The sequence below is a fragment of the Astatotilapia calliptera genome, chromosome 19, assembly GCF_964374335.1.
Source record: "Astatotilapia calliptera chromosome 19, fAstCal68.1, whole genome shotgun sequence".
Taxonomy (NCBI): Eukaryota; Metazoa; Chordata; class Actinopteri; order Cichliformes; family Cichlidae; genus Astatotilapia; species Astatotilapia calliptera.
This window is the reverse complement of record NC_137440.1, coordinates 6,739,161-6,766,808: the sequence shown is the minus strand read 5'-3', so window position 1 is coordinate 6,766,808 and position 27,648 is coordinate 6,739,161. Positions and strand designations below refer to the sequence as shown.

Below are 27,648 nucleotides of genomic sequence, written 5' to 3'. Positions count from 1 at the left end.
TGGGACATCTGCTTGTTTATTCATTCAGGTCTCTTAAACAAAGTTTCCCAACTTTGCCTCAAAGGTTTGAGGGGAAAAAAAAAAAATTACCTGCAAGTTGCTTCTATCACCAACTTCACTGAATTCAACGGTGCTATCTGCACCAAGATAGGGTTAAATTACATGTCTGAGACATTTGCATCAGTGTTTCCCAAAACAAAGAGCAGTGTCTCATGATTCCAGTCTAATACTAGCTGAGGAGAGTCAGTGGAAACTTAGCTGTATTTAAGGACACTGGCTGATGCATAATGGGTGCTGGAGTTATTAGGAAATGCATTTAAGGAAATTTGCAGCTTGTTTAATGTCTTAAGTTCATTTTGTAGGGAGTAAGTGCAACCAGAGTCACTTGGAAGCTTCGGGCACCTAATCTTCCACTGCATTGATTTTTATTTTTTTTTCCCCTCATCTTGTGCAGCATTTAAAATGAATGTGGTGGTGGCTCTCGTCGTAGTTCAGACTGATGTAAAGAGATCAGCAGCTCCCCTTAAAATGTGGCATTTATCTGCATTTGCCTTAAATTAGCTACAGGCCTTTCCACAGCTACCAGGACTAGTATTAAATATTCCAAATATTTCATCAGTTTCACTGCAATGAATTACAAGCAGGCTTTGCTTTGAACAGAACAGTTTATTTGATGTCAGAACTTACAGGAACAGTTTCAACTTAAATACAAATCCCAGCTGTAATAGAGTGCATTCAAGGATGGAGTCAACCAGAGTAGACTGTGGGTGAGGAATGGAGGAGAATGGGAGTTTGGGAGGGATTTACTTCTGGGTGGGCATCAGGTCATCGATGGACTGTCCTTTCTCTAGCCTCTTTTCCATGTCCACCAGCAGTTTGACTCCGTCAACCACCATCTGCACCAGCTCCACCTCAGAGAAGCCCAGCCTGTCCGCATTGGAAATGTCAAAGACACCACCCACAGCAGCAGTGTCCACTCCACCTGATGGTAAAGCAAAAGGGTTTTTAAATGCAACTCAACACACCTCACAGAAACTGACATTTGGAGCATTTCTAAACAAGGCTTTGTCATGTACTGCTCAGGAAAATGCAACTAGTCGTGAAATATGAAAATGTGCTCAATGTAGTTTTAAATTTGGAGAACACTCAAACCAGTTCCAGCAGTAGGAACTAAAATAATAAAGCTCACCAGTTCCACGTTTCTGGAGCCTCAGCTTCTTGAGAACTTCCTCAAACTTGGTATTTTTGCTCAAGTTTGGCAGCTTCACATGTACACCTGCACGCAGGCCAGTGCCCAGGTTAGACGGGCAGGTGAGGACGTAACCCAGGTGCTCATTCCACATGAATTCATGGCTCCTCTCCTTGAACAGGCTCTCAATCTGCACAGATAAGAATATGCTCTTAGAGTCTTGCTAATGTGAACAGAAACTCTGCTAAAGATCAGTGATTAGAAACTTAAGGCTTTTCTAGCAACCTTTGTGAGCCCGGTACAGAAGCGGGTAAACACTTCCTTCATGTTGCCTCCTTTCTGCATCGAGATCACACGCAAGTGGTCCTCTTCATTCACCCACACCAGGAAGGTCTTGTTATCATTGTGCCTGTAGACAGGAAATACAATTTTAAGTCAAAATACCAGTGGAGAGATTTACATATTCCTGGCAGACAAACTGCATTAAAGACGAGACATTACCAGATGCCTCTGGCATCGGGCCAGTCGCGGGCCATCCCTGAGGCCAGCAGCAGAGGAGACACTGGCTTGTCAAACAGGAAGTGGTCATCAATGAGCTGCTGCTGCTCTGCGTCAGTCATGTTCTTCAGGGCATAATATTTCCCCTTCAGATCTCCAGACAGAGAGGCCAGAGCTGCAGGGACAAGAGCCGTGATTTATGACAGATCTGAGACATGAAAAATCCACTATGACATTTGTGGACAAATTACTCTTAGGCTGCAGTTCCAGTCTGTGATGAACAGTTTGGGGGAAAAAAAAAAATGCTGAACTGATCCAATTCCACACTGAGCTTTGGAAAATCAAATTAAGATAAAAAGATTTACTAGTGTTTTTAGCATCAGAATAAATTGGTCATAAGAGTCTAATCCACCTTTGTTTCTGTGCTGCATTTTAACAAACACTAGGGGGCATCTACTGCCTCACAAACGAGTCCACAAGCATGAGCAACGTGAATCACTGGTTTCAGGGCATAGAGTTGTGTTGCTTTTATATAACAATCATCTGGCGGCAGGCCGTCTCCATCTGTGTAGATCAGCTTAGTGATTTGCAGCAGAGTACAATCACTGTCACTAACCATCTTCTTTCAGTACAGAGGCCTCCTTACCTTCAATGGAAAGCTTTTCCACAGCGCGTCTCTCTCCTCTGCTGCAGTGTGGTGGCAGACTGAAGCCGCGGATGCTGCGGCCTGTTCGGACCCTGGAGCTGAGCACGTAGTTGGGATCGAGATCATCACCACCCTTAGAGAGCAGAGTCACATTAGGCTTGGCTGAGATTCCAGAGTTAAATTCGGCTTTGTTAAGCGATGGCAGAGCTGCGGTACCTTCAGGTTGCCTGAGTTGAGGTCAGTCTTGTGCTTGTCTGTGGGTTTGTATCCTCCATGTCGGTCCTCGATCACAGGGTCCAACAGGTCTTTGAAGACTTCGTATGTCTCCTCATCCCCAGCAACACAGCCCACAGTCATAATGAAGGGGTGGCCTGCACGTGAAGCCAACAGGGTCACAAGAGACCGCGGACAGCAATATACAAACAAACATCCTCACAAATTAAATGTGCTCTGTGTCGTCAGGGCTCAGACTGGGACTGTTACTGTACCAGGATTGTCAACCCCTGTCTGAATGACACCATCTATGGTGAAGCCGCTGGGTGTAGCCCTCTCTCTCAGTTTCTTGTACATGTCCTGGGTTAAAACCTTGGCCATGTAGTTGTTGTGCTGACTGAGATCTGGGTACTCATCCTCAGCTGACAGCCTCTTCAGGGTCAGCTTGACCATTTTGTCAGAGCTAAACAGAAACAGTCTACAGGGTGAGGAGAGTTACCTGCCATACAGTTTACAGCTACCAGGTCATCCCAACCTGAAGGGTTATAACATCAACTTCATTTGTGTTGTAGTCTTCAATACAGTAGAGAATATCGCACATAATAAACTGAAAGCAGCAGGGACTATCAGCTGCATACATTATGTAACTCTGGTAATCTTTACACTTTGCTTTTAAGTTGTGCAATACTGGCCTGAAAATGGAAACCCATTTAGAGGAGAGTGGCAGGTTCGAATAGAATCAGTACTCCATATGTTTGTAAAAATTGGTTGACTTTATCCCCTTAACAAGGTCACAGTGCAAAAAGCCTCCCCCTCACACAAACAGGGACACAAAGCACCGCTGAGACCATTACAGGCAGTGGATCAGACCGAACAGATGGTAGTTTGGCTGAAAAGCTGCTTGGGATTTTTTTTTTTTTTTATTATTATTTTTAATAAATACCTGGGTTATCAACCCCAGTCTGAATGACATCATCCAGAGTAAATCCACTGGGTGTTTGTTTGCTCCTCAGCCGCTCATACATAGCAGGAGTCAGAACCTTGGCCATATGATTGTTGTGTTTGCTGAGGTCCGGGTACTCCTGCTCGGAGGAGTATTTCATCTTCGTCTGGTTGTGCGTGTTACCGAAAGGCATGGCTGATCCCTGGTCGGAGGACGGAAGGGAGAGACGGTGAAAAAAACCCCAAACAAACCGCAAAATACCGATAGAGTCAGGACTGAGTCTACAGCTGACATGCACATACAAATGGGTGTTAGTTTCGGGGGGGGGGTTAGCAGATAAACGATTCATCCCGCTGTGCAGCGCGTTTAGCAGGTGACAACACATGCACCACATCAGTTTTGTTAAGCATAATTGATCGTATTTCTTTTTTTTTTTTAATCACCTTAAAAAACTACTCAAATGTTAACATTAGTTCCTGTAGTAAAAAGCGCCTTTAATTTCATCGTAAAAGCTAAAGAGATTTTGCCGGTGCGACCTAATTCTAAATTAAACTGAGCGAAAATCTTACCTGTTGTAGAATTTGCGGATTATTACTATTACTACTGCCACCAGGGCTTGATACAAAGATCCCTATTTTTCCTGACCGAGGAGCTCACAAGCCACCAGCAGCGTCCCAGCAGCTCTCCAACCGGACTAAAGACTTGAGATGGTGATTTATAGCAGACGATCCTCCGCTCCCATTGGTCAGTATTTGTAGTCCATTCATTCAATTGGACGCGCTCCAGCGAGGATTCCTTTTGTTCGCTGGTATTTCACTCCCATTTCTGTTTTTTGTAGTCTTTATTGCATTTTTGCAGCAGTGCATTAAATTACTTATTACACGTTCAGCTTTCTGGTTTCTAGTTTTAGACAAATTATCAGCACCTTTAAAAAACAGAATGCAACTTAAAGTGCAAACGAATACATAGTAGCATATATTTCTTTTTTCTCCTACTACGGTAAAACTACAATCTTACATCCACTAGTTTAACTTACTGGTGATAACTGTTTTTGTTGTTGTTGTTGTTGTTGTATTATTATTATTTTTTTACAATTATCCTATTTAATGTTCAGGAAATAATCGTACAGATGGTAAAAAAAAAATTTGCCAAAGGCGAAATTTGCAAATTCGCAAACCAACTGCACAAAATAAACATATGAATCTGCAGGTTTTCGGCAAAAGAGGTTTTTACTGATTGTTGCTGCTTTGTACACCGGGTTATCTTCCGGTTTCATCGATTCAACTTCCTCTGAAAACAACGCCACATGTGTGAGTGAGGAATGAATGGATGTCACTGCTGAACATAGAGCCGCATTAAGAACAGAATTGGTCCTCTTAAGTCTATTTTTTGCTTGTTTTGTCCAGCAGTCAAAGAACACTACTTCTGAAGGAGGTAGGTGGAGAGCTTCCAACGGCTGCTTTTTTTCCCCCGCTAATAGCCGTTAGCCGGTGTTCTAACAGGTGCTAGCATCGCTAACGTTAGCATGTAAACGTTGAAACGAAAACTTCGTAAGTTGACTTATGTTTTCAGACGTTTTGCACTGTGGCCTTTTGCCGGTTTTGTGGAGTTACAATTTTTGCCACTTTAAACACAAAACCAGTCAAACACGCAAAAACATTTACAGTAAATGCGACCCAAACATGAACGTTAGTTTGCTCAGGTAACTAACGTTAGCATCATTTACACAAAACGTATTCTCTATTGACTTGTTTTTCTTTATTTTACTATAAAAAGAAATTAAACTTAAGCGAAGAGGTAATATAACACGATCTACTGCCCCTAATAGGCAAAGCCATCACAGTTTGCTTGACTTCAATACCAGAGAAAAAAAAGTTGTCTTTAAAACTAACAAACAAATAGAAATATAACTGTAAAGTCATCTCACTGACATCTTCTCCATGTTTCTCCGATATAAATTTGTCCTTTTTTCACTTGAAGGAGAAGCTGGTTAAAGTAGATCCGCCGTTCAGATGAACTAAAACAGTCGTTGGTCCTGAGGTTGAACGATACTGGATTTAATAAGCAACGTTCAGTGCGCGTGACAATTCACGAGCAGCTCCGTCAATTAACGTGTGACAGTGGCACAGTTGTTACCAAAGCAACAAGGAGCCTGCATCAGCAGCAGACTACCTTTTCCGCTTGTTTGTAATGTGCAAAAATGAAAATACAATTGAAAACAAAGTTAAAAAGATATTGTTTGCAAAACGATCAACCAGAATCTACAATGTCAAAATGGGAAGATATTAAGATTTGGTAAAACATATTAGTTTATACATCCTTTCCCCTCATGAGATGCTTGCAAACTAAATTGAACTGTAGATTGTAGGTAAAAAGAAATTGTTATAAAAAAAAAATCCCTTCACAGTGATGGCTTGTCCCAGTGGTGGGCAACTCCAGGCCTCGAGGGCCGGTGTCCCTGCAGGTTTTAGATGTTTCCTTGAACCAACACAGCAGATTTAAATGGCTAAATTAGCTCCCTAACATGTCCTGAAGTTCTCCAGAGGCCCAGTAACAAACTAATCATGTGATTCAGGTGTGTTGACCCAAGGTGAGATCTAAAACCTGCAGAACACTGGCCCTTGTGGCCTGGCATTGCCCACCCCTGGCTTATCCTGATTTTAAAGTTGTAAGTTGAGTGAAATATGTCAAATTAGTGATCAACCAACTACATCAGTGTAATTAAAATAGTAAAAAGAAAAAATGCCCTTTAAGTAGGCCCGTCTTCTTTTTCCAGAGTGGCCGTGCTCACGATGAGTTTTGTGGAGTACTCGGACTTCATTCAAGATGGGGATGTTGCCATCATTTACCTGAGCCACAACAATGTGATGCCTGTCAAGGTGCAGCAGGGTGCCCAAACGCAGACACGCTATGGAGTCATTCGCCACTCCACAGACCTGATTGGTCAGCGTTACGGGTCAAAGGTGACCTGCAGCAAAGGATGGTTCCATGTGCTCCACCCAACGCCGGAGCTGTGGACAGTTGCCCTGCCGCACCGCACACAAATCCTCTACACCACAGACATCGCCTTCATTACCATGATGCTGGAGCTGAAGCCAGGCTCCATCGTGTGCGAGTCAGGTGAGGGTGGCATCATGGTGATGTCTCGTGGATGGAAACCGTTCTAGAAAGGAAGGGTTATCAGTGTGTGTGTTTGCTTTAACAATATATTCCAAATACATAGAAAATCATAAAGAAATGTGATCTCAATTGATGTGAAAGGTTTCAGTGCACTATGTTATTGGATTGCTATTTTAATCTGTTTTAAAACAAACTTTATGTATACTGGGTGTTTTATTGATGCTGGGACAAACTGGTCTATTTGAATTAGCAAGCGATTATCAAGCTGAAGCTCACTCACAGGTCTGTTCACTGCAGCTGTCAGCTCAGTTATATTGGGTAGATTATGACCATCATCCCTCTTTAGGGTCTGTGTGGCTTTTTATAGGGTCACTGCTGACTAAAAAGGTATCAGTGCTCCTGCTTGAGCATAAAGTCAAGTCTTAAAGGTGGATGCTGCTGATGCTGCACCAGTCTCTGTCATCAAATATTCAGCTGTTTTCTGTCATGATTTTGTTAGCAAGTCAACCTATGTTCAACCCTTAACCTATGATTTGGGATGTGCATGTCACTCCAAAATATTATTCTGCATTCACAAGGGACTAATCAGCTGTTCTTTGAAGCTCCACTTGTTCTGTGTGGGTTTTTTAGTAACATGATTCCCTAGTTTTGCTGACAGATTTAGCATTGATTCTTTTTTTTGTTTGTTTGTTTTGTTTATTTGTAAACAGATTTATTGAGAACTTTAGTAGTCCCTCTTTGAGCTCTGCATGTCTCTCCTGTTAGTGTAGTAGCATCTAATCTTACCACACCTCATGTTAGGCAATCAGATGACTTGGGTACTAATATTTTCTTCCTAGTATTTAGCAAACAGACGACTGAATCCTCGCAGTAATTTGCTGTACAGACAGGTTTTACATGTTTACAAGGTTGACTTGTCAAGCACATGCTTATTATCCAACCTGTAGCTGGAGTGGGGTAACGCATGTGTCTTCTGTCAGACATTCATGAAATGGATGTAGAGATGTCATCCATTAGTAAGATCCAACATTCATCAGCTGAATTTTTATTTTTTTAAAGTAAGTGACCTGTGCAGCTTTGCTTGTTGTGGAAGTCATTAGAAAATGTTAAATTAAGCTCCAAGAAACTCTTAAATATTAAAATGTTACATTGTTCAGGTAAGCTGTAAATCCTCTTTTTAGAATGTCTCACCTGAGGATTTATAACAAATGTTTTTTTACTCTTAAAGTGGCAAAGTTTGATTTGTTACGTCCTGCATTTTTTAATTTAGTTTGCCCTCAAATCTTTTCTGTTGCAGCTTTTAAGTATCGCCTCATTTGAATCACCCTGTTTACACCTTGGAGTTCTAGCCAGATGTTGTCACGTAATGAAACTCAGCTGTTCGTATTGAACATTATGGGATTGTTACAGATGTGTCTCTGAACATTCAGACATTATGTAACCTGCAGTTTTAGTGTCATTCCCATTTTTTTTGTCCTCGGGGATTCCTCCAATCACTGCTTGGCCATCATTTCCATTTGTCTAATTGCAATCACCCAGAGTGTGTTATTGTGTTTGGCTATGGATTGCACTTTATCTTAGTCTGAAAGCAGAAAGGAGGGTAGGAGAAGATGTGTGCGTGTGGTGCAGTGCTTCATCATGCCAAGATAGAATACAACAAAAGTCTTCCCTTTAATTATTAAACAAATAAAGTTAGAATAGCAGATAAAACACATGGTTAAGTAAACTCCTGAATGATTATAGTTTTTTATTTGGGGCGCTTGAGCATCATTTTTGTCAATGAGGTACAAATCAGCATTTCAGTGGTGACTCACAAATTTCAGCCTTACAGTCAACAACAACAGCGAGTATGTGCTGTGGAGACTTTTTGCCAGTGAGCTGTGTAAACAAGCAGAGATTGGATGTGATAATTTTGCTGTTCTTGTGCTGACATGCTAAACCTGCTGAAGGAGCATTTATTCCTGTAGAGGAGTCACCTTGAAGGCAAGTTGGTCTCCAAGGTTTGTAGGTAATGATTTCCTGCTGGCTTCATTTTCTTCACAGCTTTATCAGGCGTCATCAATCAGGTCCAGAGCAAATGAAGTTGTCAAATATTTGCTGAGGGTAACACCGTACATGTCAGAAGGTGGAACATCAAGTCAGGATAACATTTAGTGCTTGGGCAAGTATGAGCCGAAGCCTTTACTCCTTTTTTTAGTATTTATAAAGAGAGCACAGTGACATGATCGTGTGTAAGACGTGGAAACCCTGTTGCATATGCATTCTTTTTGTTAAATTTCCTAAATATAGGTTTCAGAATATTTAAGTCAAGCGCTTCAAATAAATGTTTGCAACATGCAATTTATTTTCAGTTAATTGCAGTGACGCCAAAAAAAGCATGTCTTATTTTTTGCTCTTGATATTGAAATTAATCGACTGCCCATGTCTTTAGAAAACCGCAAAACCTCTGTAAATCACCCATAAATCTAACCACACCTATGAGGGCTGTTTGGGGATTGCACTTACATGCCACTTTCTGGCCCTAAATGTTAGCAATAAGTGCCAGTTAGCTCTGCACCTTGACGTTAGCCTGAAGTTTTAGCCCGATGCTCAGTTGTAGCGCCCAGAATACACTAAACTGGGATGCTGGTGGTTGCTCCCTTCATGTCCTTCCAAACCATTTCTGTTGGATTAATCCCAAGACTCAACTTGGCCTTTGCAAAGCACAATATTTATTCATCTTTGCCCATTCTTTAGCAGAACAACATTTGTTGTTTAGAAGTTAACGTTTAAGAAATCCCAGAGTGGATCTGACACCTTGCTTATACAGTGCTTTTGTTGGTTGGTAACAGTGTGTCTGACTGTGGAGTGGAAAGTATTTCTAGATGATTTTTCCAGGCTGCATAAACAGCATTTTTCCAGAGGACCTCAGAAATGCGTCATCAAAAATATTTTTTGAGGATAAGTCTTTAAAAGATACATTTTCTTTACAACAGGGCATTCACTTATCCCTTTCACTGAAAATATCCAGCTCTGATTTTACCTTTCAGTTTACTGCTAATCGTTGATGTTTATATTATCTTCGTTACAGATGTGTATTATCAGATCATTTACCTCAATAATTAAATCTGAAAGTACAATAAATACCTTTCCGTTGTATAACTGGGTTCTCTTTAGCTACTTGAAAGTCTGATTCAGTTTTAAGCTACATTTGTGCGCTTATATCTTGTATAAGACGACTCAAAGGGACCAATGGAAGCTGGCCATTTTTAAACTTTACTCCTTTGTAATGATCACTCTCAACATTAGCCACAACATCCTCTTACAGCTGGCTCTCAAGCAGCTTAACTAAAACATTTGGAATTGAGGGTCATTCACACATCACAAGTTAATGATCAGATGACATTTTGCTGTTGCTTTCACTTTCTAAATTGCTGGGAAGTTAAATTATGTGACCTCTGTCAGGGTTTTGCATTTCATCTGGCCAGTAACCATGTTGTACTCGATGTAGGAACAAGATGAGGAACAGTAAGCACGAATGACCTTCAGTTCAGGTCAGTTGTATTCCCATTCTCAGCCCCCTCCCCCACTCTGGCTTTATCACTACTTCCTCTTGTACAGTGGCTACCAGCTGACTTGACGCCTTGTTGTGGGAGGAGATTAGAAACATTGATATGATTCATTTCTTAAACTCATGCATTGAAGCAAAGCTCTCAGTTGGTAGCATGTACAGTCATGTAGGTATTTTTTGTTTGTTTTCCCCAGTGGAGAAAAGATGGATGTGGTTGATTCTTACATGTTGCGTTGTAAAACATGTCTGAATCTAAAACACTAAGGTTTAAGATTCCGAAAATTTAAAAGCGACACGCACCATGTGACAGTCTCCCACGTCCTAACGAGGACAAGAGCTACATGTTTGATGTAGTACAGAGCATCTGGAAAGTATTTACAGCGTTTTACTTGTCCCACAATTTGTCAGCCTTAATCCAAATAGATTAATTTCATTTTACCTTCAAAACTCCTCCTCAAACAAATACCCCATATTGACAAAGTGACACTTATTAAAAATGAAAAACAAAAATCGATAAATCTGCATTGGAGGGTTTTTTGTTTTGTCTGTATTATTGTAGGGTTTTTACCTTACCATATAAATTGCCTTGAGGCATCTGTTGTTGTGAGTTGGTATTGTATAAATAAAATTTAAGCACAAACCAAGCCATGAAATCCAAGGAATTCTCTGTAAACCTCAGAGACAGGATTGTATCAAGGGACAGATCTAAGGAAAAAGAAAGGCAGCACATTGGCCTCCATCATTAGTAAATGGAAGACGTTTCGAACCATTAGGACCCCTCCTACAGCTGGCCACCTGGCCAATCTGAGCAATCGTGGTAGAGCAGCCTTAGTAAGTGAGAAGACCAAGAACCCAATGGCTACATTGACAGAGCTCCAGTGTTACTCTGTGGAGAGCAGAAGGATAACCAATCAGGCCTGTATGGTAGAAGGGTTAGATGAAAGCAACTCCTCAGTAAAAGGCACATGACAGCCCACAAAGAGTTTGCCAAAGGCACCTGCAGGACTCTGAGACCATGAAAAATAAAAAAAATCTCTGGTCTGTCTAAAACAAAAATAAAACTCTTTGGTCTGAATGCAAAGGAAAAAAAGTGTCATGCTCATCACTTGGCCAATATCATCCCTGTAGTGAAGCACGGTGGTGGAACCATCATGCTGTTTTGTACAGAGACATCTTTGCTCCAGATGAGCTGCCCCAGAGTGCGCTGGACTCTGAACTGGGCTGAAGGTTTATCTTCCAACAGGAAAATGACCCTAAGCAATCAGCCAAGATTAGAAAGGAGTGGCTTTGGGACCACTCTTTGAACGTCCTTGAGTGACGCTGCCGGTAGCGAGGCTTGAACCTGATTGAACATCTCTGGGGAGTTCTGAAAATGGCTGTGCACCAACAGCCCCCTTCCAACCTGATGATGTTTAAGAAGAATGGAGGAAACCTAAAAAGAAAGTTTGCCAAAAGTTTTGCGTCATACTCAAAAAGACTTGTGGTTGTTATTGCTGCTGCACTGAGCAAAGGTTGTGAATACTAATTTAATATTAATTGCTATAAGTATCTAGTGTTTTTAGTTTGATTTATTTTTAATACATCATAGAATACCCATGATCCTTTTTGTCTCGTTAGCAGTGCTGCTCATGAACCGCAGGGAAATAACTCAACTTGTCTAAAACTTTGAAAAAACATTCAGAAAAGGAAGTCTGATGAATTTCCTTTTGGGGTTTTTGGGAGGAATGTCAGTTTCAAACACTACACCCTTAGTACTAAAGAGCAGGTTTAGCATGATAAACCTGAAATGCAACAATAAACATTGTAACCACTAAAATCAGTGTAACACTGTGTGCAAATTAGAAATGTTGATAGAGGCTTTTTAAAATCATTGAAATGCACTTTCTCGACTTATAGTAAAGGTCAACTGTTCGTGTCCCAACACTTAGTCAGAACATGACTCTTTGTTGTAACGTCATTACTCAGAATGGGCGTGAAAGCCTCACATTGGAAGGGTATCTCACAGTTTTCACAGCATATGTCTCCTGTAAATGCGTCGCACTGCTTACACCTTTTTTTTCGTCTTGTTGTTGCTAAAATTTGATCATCATCATTTCAATGATGCCTATTTTTTTCTGTTGTTCTGTGTAAAACCAGCTGCTTCTATATGTCCTGTTTTTAGATGTTTGTCCTGTTTTAGTGTGGTATCACATCATAATCGAGTTTCCCTTTTTCAGTTTTTGGCTCATACTGAAACCAGTATTCCATAGTCACTATCGTATTAAGTCCTAAAGTGAGAAATAAGTGCACTCGGATGTTAAGTGGAGCAGTCCTCATCTCTGCAGTACCAGCACTCTCTCATTCTCAGTGTTTTAATTTGTCTCCATTTAGAGAGACACTTGTTATCAATTGTGGTCCTTTTCCAGATTTTCCAGACTTTGCACTCAGACGCTGCACTGATGATGAACGGTAATGCCAGTTTGTAATTAAAAACTCATTTTCTGGGTTTAATTTAAAATTTCGAAAGTTCCCGTTAGTATGTGTGTATGCCAGACTTTGCTATCATTCTTCCCTTTTAATCAGGGTAACTATAATGGAAACTGAGCATGTCACTATCCTGGCATGACGCCTGAGGTCCAGAGACTTTTAGTCATTGGCTGATGGTCTGAGTATGCAAGTAGCATTTAGGTACTGTCTGAGCCTCCACTGTAAACTCTGGTTTATAAACAAGTGTCTTACCAAAATTCTCTGCAGTGTTACAGTGCGGTGCATCATATCACCACCTAGATTTCTCATTGTTTTAGCATCTGCAAGGTTTCCATCAGTAATGTTCTTGATACTGTAGTCATTATATCAGTGTGTGCTTTTTTTTTTTCCCCCCTTTGACCAAAGTCTAACCTTAATTTAGTGCAGTTACTCAGAATTTCCAGTTCAGTCTTTCTACAGAAACAATGACTAAGTTTTCATTTTCTGTAAATGAGGCAATGTAAGTCGAAAACATTTCTAAACGACGTGCTCTGTCAGCCCTGTACAGGGCTCGTTATTAAAGTATCCCCAGCTTCTAATGTGGTCCAGTGTTTCCTGCTGCAGCCATTCCAGTTTTTCAATGTTCTGTGTTTGCAGGCACAGACCATCCAATCCAGCAGTTTGAGCTTTGAGCAAGTCAAAGCGCTGCCGTGTATTAAACACTGCCTTCTTTGTCACCACAATAACAAAGGCCGTGGTGATGTAATGTCGAGAGAAGAAGGAGGAGGGGATCTGCTGGCCTCTGGCTGTGTTCCCGACACTCCTTGCCCGAACAAGTCACATGAAGAGTGGTGTCCTCCCTTCCACCCCCCCAACTTTCCCTGTAAAATCACAATCACTTGTGTCATTTGTTCACAAGCTGTAAATTAGTGGGCTTTGTTTAGGGCACAGCACGGGGCTGCTTCAGGGTGAAAAAGGCCTGCTCGGAAATGTAGCGTCCACTTATCGTCCAGAGTAGACAGCAGAAAATGTGGGTGTGTGTTGTAGTCGGATCTGTGATCTGGCTCTACTGACTGAGGACAGCGTTTACTGTCTATTCTAAAATACAACAGCACCTCATTTTGAGGTTTTGTGAGATTGCGTTGTTCCGTAGAATACTTAACCCGAAAATTTGTATCTGTATCTAGACTAGTCATTTAAGGGAAGTCAGTGAGATTGCTATACATGCAACATAATGTGAAGTGTTGTCCAAGACCAGTTCTTTAGCAGTGCTTTGTCCACACACAGAGATGAGGTTTGATAATACCTTAAGTCTGAATCTTTCTTGGTTATTTAGTTTGTGCTTGCTGACTTTTATTTTGAAATGGCCGTTTCGTGTAGACTAAAGCGTTCTTCTCAGATGTTCTGTGTTTCACTACGTGACCCTTGTTGTCTGTGGTTTTCTAGGTACAGGTAGTGGTTCCCTCTCCCACGCCATCCTGCGCACCATTGCCCCAACAGGTCACCTCCACACAGTGGAGTTCCACCAGCAGCGCGCAGAGAAGGTGGCCGAGGAGTTTAAGGAGCATCGCGTGGATCATCTGGTCACCGTCAGGAACCAGGATGTGTGCAAGGATGGCTTTGGAGTGACAGGGGTGGCAGATGCAGTCTTCCTTGACATCCCCAGACCCTGGGATGCAGTGGGACACGCCAAAGTTGCTATGAAGAAGCACGGTAAGAGTGAGTGTGCATGTGAGGGAGGGGGAGAGCTCTAATGAGCGTGTAGCAAGATGACTATCAAGTCAGGGTGTTTCAGCTAGCTCAGTCTACAAATTGCAAGGTCGAGCAATGATGGTTTGCATCATGGCTGACTGTAGGCTCATGCTCTATTTTTGACCTGTTGTGTTTCTGTAACCGGGCATCAGCAGGAGACAGAGGTCTTCCCAGATAGCACACAGAAAGATTACAGGTGGAAAAGTAAAAGGTTTTGGGATCAATTCCAGCTGGAGATACAGATTCCTCCAAACTGCGAGCTGTGCTGCAGCTCATGTTTACCTGTTCTTCACATAAATGTGTAAGAAATATTTTTCCACTAAGTCTGACTGCGATCTAACTATATGCAGAAATTAGGAAAGAGAATCTGGATCCTGATAGTTAAGTACTTTGCTTTGTGTGTACGTGTACTTAGTGTGTGTTGTCAGACAAATAATCAGCACCACCTGATGATGACTTTGGCGTGACTCGTCCTGGTGTTTCAGGAACATGACTGTGAACGGGCACATTTTAAAATACCAGTCCATGAGTTTATCTCCCCCCGGCCGTGTCGCCACACTCTGCACTCCCAGAACAACCATCGATCCTGCTCTTCGGCTCTCATTAACCTTGCCCTTGTGGTATTTCATAGTAACAGGAGCACAATCCAAACTCTGCTAGTGAGCTACAAAGCACGTAGGCGTCGTTGACAACCAGGATCTGCAGCATGCCCGGGCATGTTGGCAGTTCACTGGGGGGACCAGTGGTTAGCGATAAATTCAGACTGCATGAGCTGTGTAGAGCTCACAAGATCTGCACCTTTAGCCCAATGACTATTTAATTTATTTATTTTTAAAGGGGTGGGGGTTATTTGAGAAGTTTCACATTAATCTGAGAACACATTGGCCACATTCCTACCATGTGTCCTATTTATCTGTTTCAGAATCAGTGGGGTTCATGCATGAATTGGCTCTGAAAATGAGGAAATGACAGTAGGCTATACTGTTACTGTAGAACTCTACCGCCCTCCAGGTGAAGATGCAGTTAAACCCCACAATAGATTACCTTTTATTTCAGAAGAAGAAGAAAGATGCTTGTTTAGTTCAGTCTGTCGTGGTTATTTTGGTTTGCATGGCCTTTTGCTTCCATGCAGAGTCACAGCTGTTGTGATCAGCATCACGACCTGATGGTTACATTTGTAGAGGTTCACGTCAGGATGCGGCAGGTCAACACAGAATCCGTTACATCTGATGGGTCGGCCCTGGTCCGAACAGGAAAAACTTTCCATCGTGGTCACCGGCCACTCTCAAAATAATCCATTAGCACAGCCCAACACTAGATGAGTAACACGGTGAGAAAGTATATTCTTTGCTTTATTGTTAATGTGCACAAATACTGCCACAGAAATTATATAAACAAAGATCTGCTTTTGTGGACATGAGAGTTCATATTTTGTTTACTGTAAAACACTTTAAGCCAAAAACCATGGCTCTGTCCTCTGTAATGAGAATCTGCTGAGCTCTACATAGTTGCCCTGAGAAAGTCACCTTGGCCAAAATACTGGAATACACTTGTGTAGGTGAACACTTGCTTAGCTTAGCTGCTACATCCTGGGTTTAAATTTCATCTGTGCATTGAAAACACAAACTGGAGTTGGTGTCAATATTTATTCTGCCACGACAAGCACTGAAGTTTTCTTTCACAGTCACATTTAATTTAACATCTCAATCCAAGTCAGAGTTAATATGCAGAAGATTAGTATTTTATGAATCTTAAAGCCAGAGTTCATGAATGATTTTACAAAGTAAGCCGAGTATGAGCAGGAATGCAGAGGGGACGAGGATGCTGCCCTGAAACTCTCCCACCACCTCTTTGACTCCCTTTTATGGTGCCACAGCTACATATTCCATCCATGAGCTGTTGGCCCTTGCATGCATATACGTGCATGCGCGCGCACACACACACACAAAGATAGAGATAAATAGAGTGCAGCCTTGTTGCAGAAGCAGTCCCATGACCATACAGGGTTATGCTGCAGGCCGAGAGCTGCTTGATGAGGCTCCACGAGGAAAGGTTTGCTTTACTGCCCACTGTTCAAACTGGGTTTTCCCCAGAACATCAATGCCCCAATATGTTCCAGCTAAACACAAAAAGATGTAATAGTAAACAAACTAACAAAGATAGAAGTAGAATGGGGTGTTGTGTGCTTGGTGATAGGGATGCAGTCCCCAGGAGTGGGGTTTACACACTCTCAGGCTCCCACATGAAGTGAAAGAGACGTGCTTTCTGCTGAGGCCATATCATAATCAATTAAAACACCAGGGTTCTGGTGGGATTATCATCTACAGCTTCTGTCATGATTAAAAACTCATACATCTTATTCTGTTGAAAAGAAATTCTCCATCTTCAGAACCTGCCTGAGAACTGCAGAGACTGGAGGAATAAAATAGCTGAGAGCGCGTTTTCTTTAGTCAACAGAGTGTGAGACAAGGGGCAGGGAAATATTTCTCTTTCTCTCTCAAAGTTGTAATTCTCCTAATGTTTTGGCAAGCAGCCCGGCCCTGTGTTCGGCTGTTCCCTGAGAAGGATCCTGAATCCTATCAGAGCTCCCCCTCGCAGACTTATGGGTGGTATTATGCAAGTATAAAGCAAACATGTCCCATGGTCTCAGACACTCAAGAACCTTAAACTTTACAACTAGGAATCAGAGTTTCGTGCATATATTAAAGCCATTTGTGCGGCTGATATTCGGGGCCCCTAATAACCATTTGAAACACCCTTGTATAATCATCAACCCAGCCCCTCCCTGTGTATTCACCGTGGTTTCCAGGAGACCGCTGTTGAATGTGTTGAATGTGTTTAATGCTGTCTCGAGGGAGACCGCTGGTTCTGTTGGCCAAAGGAACGACCAGTATCTCAATAATCCCGCCGTCTCCTTCAGTGTTTACAGACACAATGGACTGCAGATGTGATCCTTTTATTGTCAGCCGTGCCACATGAGTCAAAATGCAGTATTTTTTCCACTTCTGGGTGTTAAGTGATTTTTAAAAACCGGCAACAGTGGCAAGTAAGAGCTGCAGAGGACGGCTGTAATCTTCTGGGCTACAAGTTATATTTAGGGACACAGCGTAGGGTCACTCCTGTATCTGTAGCATGAAACAACAAGCCAGTAATCAAAGACGAAAATGTAAACATCTTATTCTTTTGCTCTTTTTTTTGTTGTGACATCTGCATTCAGTGCAACCATCAGGTCAGACTTTAGGTTTGTAACCAGAGCAGGTACTCTGCTAGTAGTGTATGTGGTGGTGGACCTGCCTGTTCTTTCTGTGCTACAATAAATGCTGTATAATGTGGTGCAAGAGCAGGTCTATGAGTAGAATGTGACTGAACAACGACAGGTTACAGATGACAGAGAGCCACACGGCAGCCTTCTGATTACATAAGCAGCTCAATCAGAGACATCCAAACAGAGAATCCACAGATTTAGACTGAGTGTGTTTCACTTGCTTGTCTTGGTGTCACCATATTCATATTTTGAAACATTAGTTGGTGTTGGTTTTAGAAAAGTTTATATTCTCCATATTAAACCCCTATTAAGGCACTTAAGATTTTCACTCTAAGATGTTTAAATTTGTTAACCCTAACCCCTGACCAATGCAGCTGCATCGCTCAGAGTCACATTCTTTGGGCTTCAGGACAGCCAGTGAGAGTTTTCTTGGCTGGTCGCTCCAGCCTCACGCTGCGATCACAGCAAGGATTCATTTGGAGACGAAAGGCCGTGGCCAGTAGGTGATCTGTGTTCATTAAAGCACCGGCTTATCCCCTGATGAGCCGCAAGCTGCAGTCTGGACTCAGCAGGTCACAGGACTGCTTTGTTAGGAAGGAAATATGCCTGGAAAGTGCTACAGGGTGTTTGGAAAGAAACAAATTATTAATAGAAGGTGTAGTATCGTAGGGATCCCAGGGGTGATACTTCAATGTCTTCTCGGTCCATATCAGGTCTACAAATCTGGTTTATGTTATGAATCTTCATTCAGGGATGTTTTTGAGGAGAATTGTTTTCAGACTATAAACGTGGAACACTTTCTATACTTGGATGCTTTGAGAAAGAGTGATGAAAATAACTCTAAAGATGATACTGTGTAATGATTAGCAGATAAACTCAGATTAAACAGATTAAGATGTGCAGAGATGTCTCGTACTGACATTAAACAGAAGGGTTGGGAGTCAATACAACCTGGCAGTCTGACGGTAATTATTGTTCAGTTTGCACAGTAACAGGTCAAAGATCTTACTTCAGACTATTGAAAATATGGATAAAAAACAGACTTTGTACCAGGACACTGAGGCGACGACAGCTCATTCCTGTTACTGCAACACTTTTTGAGACGCAAACCTGAATCTGGTGACGGTAACAAGAATGCTTTCCGCTGTCCTGATGATAACGTTACAGCTGATTACACGTGCCAAAAACTAGAACTCACACCCTGCTTTGAAATATTGGTTTTTGTCTTTTTAAAGACAAATACAAACCTTGTTTGGCCGTGACATTGACAAAATAAGGTTTTCGGGCTCAATTTAATGGTCATGAACACTGGATATCTTTCAAGAGCAGGAATTCTGACAGGACCGTAGAAGAGAGCTTTGAGTTTTATATATATCGGGAAAAACAAGATACGGTAGCAGACGCACTTGTTCAGCTGCACGGGAGACTGCAGTTGGTTACTGAAAGTAGTGTTTTAGAAGCTAGACAGGAAGTGATGTCATGATTATTTTCAAAGCAGCGATTATGTTGCATTACCTCTCTAAATAACATGAGCTGACCAATACTGGGATAAGTTGACAACAAAGGGCGCTTAAACGATTGTGGTCACACATGGTCTTGATACTTTTTTGGGAGCTTCGTGTTTACTTGTGGTTTGTTTTCTGTTCTGCGTCTCCTGCAGGTGGTCGGCTGTGCTCCTTCTCTCCATGCATAGAGCAAGTTCAGAAAACATGCGAGGCGTTGCAGGATCAGGGCTTCGAAGACATCAGCACCACGGAGGTGCTGCTGAGAGAGTACGATGTCCGAACTGTCTCTCTACCGCTGCCAGATTTCGGCCCTGATCCCGAAACCACAGAGGAGGCGACTCCCGCTGCTCCTCCGAACCACGCCTCCATCTCACTGAAGACCACCACGCTGCCCAGAGAAATGCCCGGCCACACGGGGTACCTTACTTTTGCTACCAAACCAAGAACCTAAAGCTTGGAGTGAGAGGGATTTCTCTGGAACAGAGTTTATAATCCACCTCACTCTGGTGTCATTCCTAAGGCTCGGGTAATCCAGCAGGAGCACCAGGCTCCTCCCGTCCCTGCCTGGTACTGCAGCGCCGGGAGGATTTACAGTTTTGCGCGTTACATAATTTTGTGCTTTGTCAGTTGGCACCGGTTCGATGCTTTCATCAAGCAGGACTGAAAATGAATTGAAGAGCAATTTCATTTGAGAAGATTAAGATTTATAACTCTGAGATTATAGCTGATTATTTGGCTCTCCCTTTCATAAGAGTTACAGATAAGCTCTGCTTTTATTTGTTGGGGAAGAAGGAGCTTTATTATTTTCAATAAATACAATGATTGTGGGACAATATTTGTGTCATATTTCTGTTTTGAAGCACAGAAGCTTTGAAGTTTGATTTAACAGCATGAAACCACACATTTGATACATTTCAAACATAAACCGTGTATGTTCCTGTTAAACTGCAGATTCCATCTGTTTGTTAAGTCTCCTATACAAGGGAAAAAAATCTGTCTGCAGTCCTTCCTCCACACAGACACCTCCACCTGTCATAAACACCCTGAGTGATTGCTCCGTCAAATGCATCCATTGAGGTTTCCCCCTCCCCTGTTTGAAAGGAGAGATCCGGTGTAGCAGGAAATCATTACTGCTGTATTTAATTTGAGCTCTGGGTGTTCTCATTTATCATCTCATAAAGGGCTTTTTGTTTTTTTTGCAAAGCATTAGCCGAATAGTGTCTCCAAACAAATGCTCTGTGCAGAAGGTACAGCCCCACTTACAAAAACGTTAGAATGCTAAAATGTGAACTAAACATTTTACCTTTTCCTGAAAAATACTAGCTCATTTTGAATTAGACAGCAACTCATCTTTAAATTGGGATGGGGCAACAAAAACCTGGACAACTAAGGGATACTAAAAGGAAACGGTTAGAGAAACAGGTCAGTAATATGATTAGTATGAAAAGAGCACCTTGGAGGCAGAGGTTCACCAATATTCCAAAAAGTGCATCTACATTTTGTGGAACCACAGCAGAATGAAGTTTGTCAGCATAAAATCTTAAACAGTTTCAATATGTCATTATCTGCAGTACAGTACACAATATTTACGGATTCAGAGACTCTGGGGAAATCTCTGTGTGCAAGGCTTGGGGCCAAAAACCAGTGAATGCCCTGCAGGCCCGCCGGCACTGAAGTAAAAGCAGTCATGATTCTGTCACGGTTCACTGTGCTATCCACAAGTGCAGGTTAAAGCTTCGTCATGCAAAGAATAAGCCATATGTGAAGATGATCAGGAAATGACTCAGCTCATTAAAATGTGGAAAACATTTCTGGGGACTTTACACAGTGGTAAACATGTCCCTATCCAACTTTTTTGGGACATTGCTGCCATCAAATTCAAATTACCCAATCCTTTTCTGAAAACGGTTTAGTAAAAACTTCAGTCGTTTATGTTTTCTATGTGCCAGAATTGGTGGTGTAGATCTTGATGATCATTCTTGAAATCGAAAGCCACTTCATTTTGTAATCAGTGATTCAAAAAGTTGGTGTGACAGAATGTTAACAGTATAAACTTGGCCTATAAACTTGTGCTTTATTAAAAGCACTGGATGTTATAGTTTGATAAGTTAAGGTACCACTATATAGACAACAGCATGTGGCCCCCTGCACATTACACCTATCAGTCCTTTTATGACATCCTGTTCTAAATTCATTGGCATTTATACAGGTTCCTTTCCCATTTGCAGTTAAAATAGCTTCCACTCTTCTGGGAAGGCTTTCTACAAGATTTTGGAGTACGTCTGTGGGGAGTTTACCATTCATCCAGAATCAGGTCAGACACTGATATTGGATAACAGGGCTCACAATCTCCATTCTAGTTCATCCCAGAGGTGTTCAATGAGGTTGAGGTCGGGGCTCTTTGTGGGCCAGTCAAGTTCTTCCACACCAAACTCATCCACCCACGCTTTTATGGACCTTGCTTTGTACACGAGGACACAATCATGCTGGCACAGGAAAGGGCTTTCTTCAAACTCTTCCCACAAGGCCGGAGCATCGAATTATCAAAAGTCTTTTTAAGGTCGAGTATTAAGATTTCCCGTACAGGTTGCCTGCTTTATACCGCTGCATCTGACGCCTGGCATTGCACTTGGTGATATAAGGTTTACATGCCACATCAGATGGGAGTGTGAAGGTAGAGGAAGTGAGTAATGCTGCCTGCTGAAAAGGTGGGTGTTAGAAGCTGATTCATTCTGTAAAATGTGATGGAGTCTGAGAAGGGAAGCTGCTTGGTGCTGATGGTGCAGTGTTGTCTTTTTTTTAACTTACTATTTCTCAGTTTTCTGTCTTTAGATGCAAATTCAAGATCTAACATTTGTTCCCAAGTCCTTGCAAACAGTTGGTATCTAAGATGCCAAAAAGAGAGTTTCATTTTCAGGTGCACAGGGGTGAATCTTTCTAAGTCACCACTTTATTTTCTTTTATAAGTTCGGGTTCTTAGGCGTGTTTCTCCAAGGACAGCTGGACTCACTGAACTGGACATGACTCGTTCTTGTGCGTTTTCAGGTGAATTGTCTGGCAAAGATTGACTTGATTAAACGTCCTAGTGTTGGTCGGTGAAATTCTGATATCGTATTTGTATGTTTCTTGATACTAATGTATACTTGAGGCTTTCTTGCACATCACTGTATTCCAAACTCTTGAGATTTTTTTGGCTTTCAGAGTTGAAAATTTGTCTCAAAAGATGATGTATGTGTTTGTAGCAGCAAGGGTGAAGCCTCTGTTTACCAAAGTCAGCATACTTTTATGATTTCTATACATTTAAACCATCATATTAATGAATGAACTGTGCTAAACTTTTCTTTTCAGAGCTGTTCTTATGGAAATAGGACCAGTTGAAAACCACGACATTAGCCTTCTTCTTTACATCCATAATATTGTGAAAATGTTTTTCCCGTTTAAAGCTAAAACATTTTATAAAATACTTATTAATTATTTTGGGTATGTGCTTAATTTTGTTCTCAAATGGGGAAAAAATTGGGGTTTTTTACTCAGCTTTCAGAGCACTGGCTCATGTAATCGAAGCTGAAATGATGCCTCAATATTCAGCCGATCGACCCAGCTGCAGACCAGCAGCAGCAGCTGCTCCAGAGGGTCTAATTCTCAGCTGAGACCGGGAATAGCAGCTCTGAGCTGCTGGAAATCCGCCCGATAATCAGCTTGTCTTCTGCCCTCCTGAGCCGGCAAATATCCAGGCCCGAATCCTTGCTGCCAGAGAGCGGGGGAAGCTGCACGAGACGAGGCGTCACGCATCACGATCAGAGTGAGACGAGAGGGCGTTTCAGGCCTCTGATTAGGCAGGATAACGATGGCCAAGGAAGCCAAGTCAGGGTTTGCATTTTCAAGACTAAAATAACTGAGATTTTGTTTACTTTAAACAGGTTTTTGTTAAATTAAAGGACAAATGAGACGAGCAATGACTTAATTGCTCGTCTCATTTCATGATTCTCATTAGGTAAAATTTAAAGCTGTTTTTTGTGTAAGATTAATGTAAAAATTAAACGTAAGTATAGACTTGATTTTTAGAAAGCTGCTGTATAACTGACAGAATAAATCAAAAATAAAGAACTGATGCTTTTTTTCCTGAAACTTCACTCCATCCCCATGTAGGTGGTGAAGTACTTCTTCACCACCTACAGAACTTCAACATCAGACTGTATTTCTATATACAAATACAGTCTGATATATTTGTTATGATGTTTTACTTGTATGTCAACACTAAACTGCTTGTATTTGAGTGTATTTGCTCTGAAGAAGCCTCTGTTCTTTTCTTTTAACCCTTTAATCCTGGTGGGACTAAAACAGAACGAGAGGGAGTGGACAAAAGTAGCGATGATTAGATTAGAGGCTGAAAAGAGTAAAGCTGTGCTGTCGCTCATTGGTGCAAATAAACCTCTTACACAAAGGCTGCTGTCAAAACAGCAGCACAAATGGATTTAATCTGATCAATAACTGCATTTGTCGATGTCTGAGCCGTTTCTACGGTAGATGTGTTTCAAGATTTATTTCAGAAAGATGAAAAGATAATGGATCGGTTTCCAGTAATGAAATTAGTAGCAGATAATTCATGTGCTAAAGGTCAGAGGTCAGCAGAGCTGCAGTCCTGCCAGGAGGGACTGCACAAAGACGCACTAGAACATGATCTGCAGACTTGTGAGCTTTTATACACACAAAAACACAGGATCAAGTGGAATCTACTGTAGAGGAGTTTGCATTAATGGAGAAAAATGTACTCAAATGTGTTTATAAAGCAAGATTTTAAAGTTACAATATTTAAAATTTTAGATTTTTTGTATATTTTTAAAAAAAACATAATTTGTGTAGCTGCATAGAAACCTGTTTTGGACCTACTACTTATATTTATTTAATTATTAACTCATGAAATCAGTGGAAACAGGTTTTAGTGATAAATCCAAATTAGAAAAATGTGAGAGTTTCTGTTCGAGTTGTCGTGACCTGTCGTCTCGGTCTCACCTGACCGCGGAGATACAACAGTGAGTGTCCACAGCCGTCTGTAAAGCACAGCAGGGGCTGAAGATCGGCCTCCCCAGAGCCTGAACCTGAACAATATTTGAAGCAGTGTGATTATCCTCACAGAGAACAGAACAAAAGACAGCCAGCAAAGAAGAGCTTTGACTGCCTGAAGAAGCCTGGAGAACTATTCCTGAAGACTACTTAAAGAAAAGCCCTTGATTGTGTCATGCAGCAGTGATAAAGGTTTGTGACCCATTTTCTCACACAGTGACGGTCAGCGAGGGACAAATGTTTCCATCCCGGCCTCCTCTGTGATCTAATTACTGTATGAAATATTGATGCAGAGCTTGTTCCAGTCATTTCCTACATAACAATTGATCAGTTTTAGTCGCTGTTTATTTATAAACACGGCAATAAATTGGCATGAAATTATTCAGTTGCATAATCTGGTAACTTATTTATAACACAGCGTTGTTATAGAAATGCAAAAAAAGGCAGAATATCACAGCTGCACCATGTGCATATAATGAATGATTTATTGATTTTTCCATAAAGTGGAGCCACAACACTAACTGTAGGGATGCAAATGGTGTTTGTCTTTTGTTTTCAAAACCGTCTCCTGGAGCTTTTTGGAGGTTGTCTAGTAGAGGTAGAGTCAGCATTGAAAGCTGCAGATACTGAATTGTGAAACCAGCGATGTGTTTGCTTGTACTACATGTTTTATTTGGCCTCTCTGCAACATGAACCTGCAGCCGATCTACTCTCTCTGTCAGCTGACCGGCTACCATGTGGAGCTCACACTGAACATAAACCCCAAGGCCCGGCTCACTTTATCTATGATGCTTCTTCAGCCGGAGGCATTGCAGAAAAGTACCAAAACTATAAAAATTATTTGATGCCCCGCTGATTTTGCAAGTTTGCTCTTACAAAGAAATGAAGAAATCTCTTAATTTTTATGGTGTCATGAAGACAGAATATCAAAGTCCCAAACTACACAGGAGATTGTTAGTGATCTGAAGGCAGTTGGACCAGGAGTAGAAAAAGTTGAGCCTTCACAAATTTTACCTGTATTTATTTAAAGCACTGGGTGCTTTTATTTAAAAGACTGAAACAGAGAAAAGCAGTAGAACCTCTCTCGTTTTGACTTTTTTAAAACTCACTTTAATTATCACTGTATCCTATCATATGCTATCTAGATGTCATGTGACTCCTCACATGACATCTAGCAGGGAATACTAGTTCCAGAGATAGAGATAAAATGGGATTTAGAGGATAGCGTCGCTGCTTTTCGACCTTCCGCTGGGACAGCTTTTCCCCCCTTCCCTGGGAACCACGCTCATTAAAATTCAACACCACCCATCTTGCTGTGACCCTCCACCAGCATTACCGCAGCAGTCTGGACCGCAGCCAACCGTTAAAGGTTTGGGGTCGCCCTCAAAGTGTGACAACAATGGAGGGTTAATCAGCATTTGCCTGCAACTTTACTCGTCTCCATTTAATTACAGAACTGTTGGCAATGATCCAACGGAGAAACTGGGCACTCATCAGTGGACACACTGGGCCCATTATGGGCCTGGGAAAACAGTAACCTAGAATACATGCGGTGTGACATATTTAAACTCTAATTCTCTGCCTGAATTTGTTGTTGTCTCTCCGGATAATCAGCAGTTGTGCGACCTCTGGAACATTTCCTGTCCTGAAATCTAAAAGTGCTCACAGGGAGAATCCACACCTGCAGATGACTCGGCGTGCCTTGTAGGCAGTGTGTTAGGTCGGAGGCGAGGCTTTGTTCTGGCTCGTGCTGACGTCACCGAGCCATCATCAGCTGAGTCTTTGTTACAGTGTCTGTGGCCCTGAGAGGGGCTCCTGTGTCCTGCAGAAACTCTGCATGGAGCTCTGAGAGGATTCACACGGCAGGAGATTAAAAATGTCTCATTCATTTTAATAGCACGCTTGTGAACTCAGTTATATAGGTCCTTTAAAACGCAAGATATTGCACAATGAAATAATCAAAATAACATAAATATGATGAGTATTTATGTTATTTTCTGTTAAAAAAAAGAAACCCACATGATTCCTACACCAAACACAGTGTATAGTTTGCTACTTGGACCTCTGCGTCCTTGACTAAGGTCAAGCAGCACTGCTTTCTTTAGACACATGCGCCACCTTCAAACATTTCTTTGTGGAGAAGGATCTGTATTGCAGCAGGATGACAATTTTTTTTATAATCAGGTAGGAGCCGTTGGAAAAGTACTGCGTCAGTCAGTATCTTATCTATGCCGAGTGTAAATATGAGGCTTGCCCTGTGCCTGGAAACAGAGTTCATACAAGAGCAGATATGGTGCATGAACGCAGCCTCTTATCTTTAATTACCTCTGCAGAGGTGACTGTGAGGAGTCGAGCCTGGCAAGGTGATTGTAAATTGTACGTTAAAACAATAATGCAAATATCACTAAAATAAAATAAATTAACAAAAGTCGAATTAAAAGAAAAATGAACTTAAGCTGCTGGCAGTTTTACAGCATTACCAAATGAACTAACTTGCATTTTATCACGAACATGTAAAGGTTTTAACAGCATCGCTTGATTGGCCGCTGCTGACATCACCCTTGTAAAGGCTTTGTCATTGAAGAAGTTAAGGGTGATAAACGGGTGATAAACGGGGAAAAGGGACAGAGTGCCCTGCATGTTGGCCCAGTTCCAGTCTGCACTGCTGGACTTCTCTCGCTGACAGTCGCAGGTTAGTCTGACTGAGCTCAACCTTGTGATAAGGAAACAGGATCACAGTTTTAAAGGGTGAAAGGCTTGTAGAGTGCTCGTAATAACTGGACATTCAACCTTGATGTAAAGCAGCTCTATTAACAGGATACTGGCAGCTTTAAAATGTCATGAACCTTGAAAATTTCTTGTTTGGTCTCTTTTACATGTTAAATGTTTCCATGTCCTTGCTGCCATTTGTGCTAGTCATGTGGTGCTGCCAGACACCAAGTCAATCAAGATTGTATATAGTAAAATAGAGAATTCGTCTAAAGATGATAAAATGCTTTATAAAGCTGAGTGTATAATGTGTAAGGGTTACACAATATTGTGGTTCTGGTAATATAACATATAAATTAAATTTTTAATTGCCTGTGTACTTACACTGTAATATCAAAAATATAACAGCTGGGCTAACTGCACCCCAAAAACAAACATTAAGTTGGCTCTGTCTGCATTCATTCGTTTTGTATGTACTAGCAGAAAAGCATGTCGTGTTGGGTTGAGATCAGCTGGAATCCTATTTTGCCTTCAGAAACTGTTGGGTTGGTTTGCAGTATGCTTTGGGTCGTTATCCATTTGCACTGTAAAAGACTGTCTGGTCAGTTTCATTTGGCTGAATGTGAGCAGACAGTGCGGCCCAGTCCACTCACAGTTCTGCTGTATCAGCGGGTCAGATCATCAATAAACACCAGAGACTCTGTTCCACTGGCAGCCATACAAGCCCATGCCATAACATCGCCTCCACT

At 41.6% G+C, this 27,648-nt stretch overlaps 2 protein-coding genes across 3 annotated transcripts; one reads left to right on the top strand and one right to left on the bottom strand.

The window, feature by feature from the left end:
- Positions 1-646: 646 nt before the first annotated feature.
- On the bottom strand, positions 647-5,564 carry ckba (creatine kinase, brain a). Of its 2 annotated transcripts, none has more exons than XM_026152326.2 (8): positions 5,421-5,564; positions 2,822-3,009; positions 2,550-2,704; positions 2,334-2,466; positions 1,691-1,862; positions 1,475-1,598; positions 1,190-1,379; positions 647-982 (listed from the first exon to the last, which is right to left on the bottom strand). In XM_026152326.2, the coding sequence occupies exons 1-8, from the start codon at positions 5,429-5,431 to the stop codon at positions 804-806; spliced, it is 1,152 nt and encodes a 383-aa protein (XP_026008111.2). In that variant the 5' UTR covers positions 5,432-5,564; the 3' UTR covers positions 647-803. The 2 variants fall into 2 exon arrangements, with proteins under 2 accessions (XP_026008111.2, XP_026008112.2); XM_026152327.2 differs by lacking the exons at positions 2,822-3,009; positions 5,421-5,564 and adding exons at positions 3,490-3,691; positions 4,059-4,215.
- trmt61a (tRNA methyltransferase 61A) lies at positions 4,758-19,959 on the top strand. The gene is made up of 4 exons (XM_026152328.2): positions 4,758-4,923; positions 6,266-6,609; positions 14,051-14,317; positions 19,282-19,959. Exons 2-4 carry the CDS (start codon positions 6,282-6,284, stop codon positions 19,575-19,577), a joined length of 891 nt encoding a protein of 296 aa, XP_026008113.1. The 5' UTR covers positions 4,758-4,923; positions 6,266-6,281; the 3' UTR covers positions 19,578-19,959.
- The last annotated feature ends 7,689 nt before the right edge of the window (positions 19,960-27,648 follow it).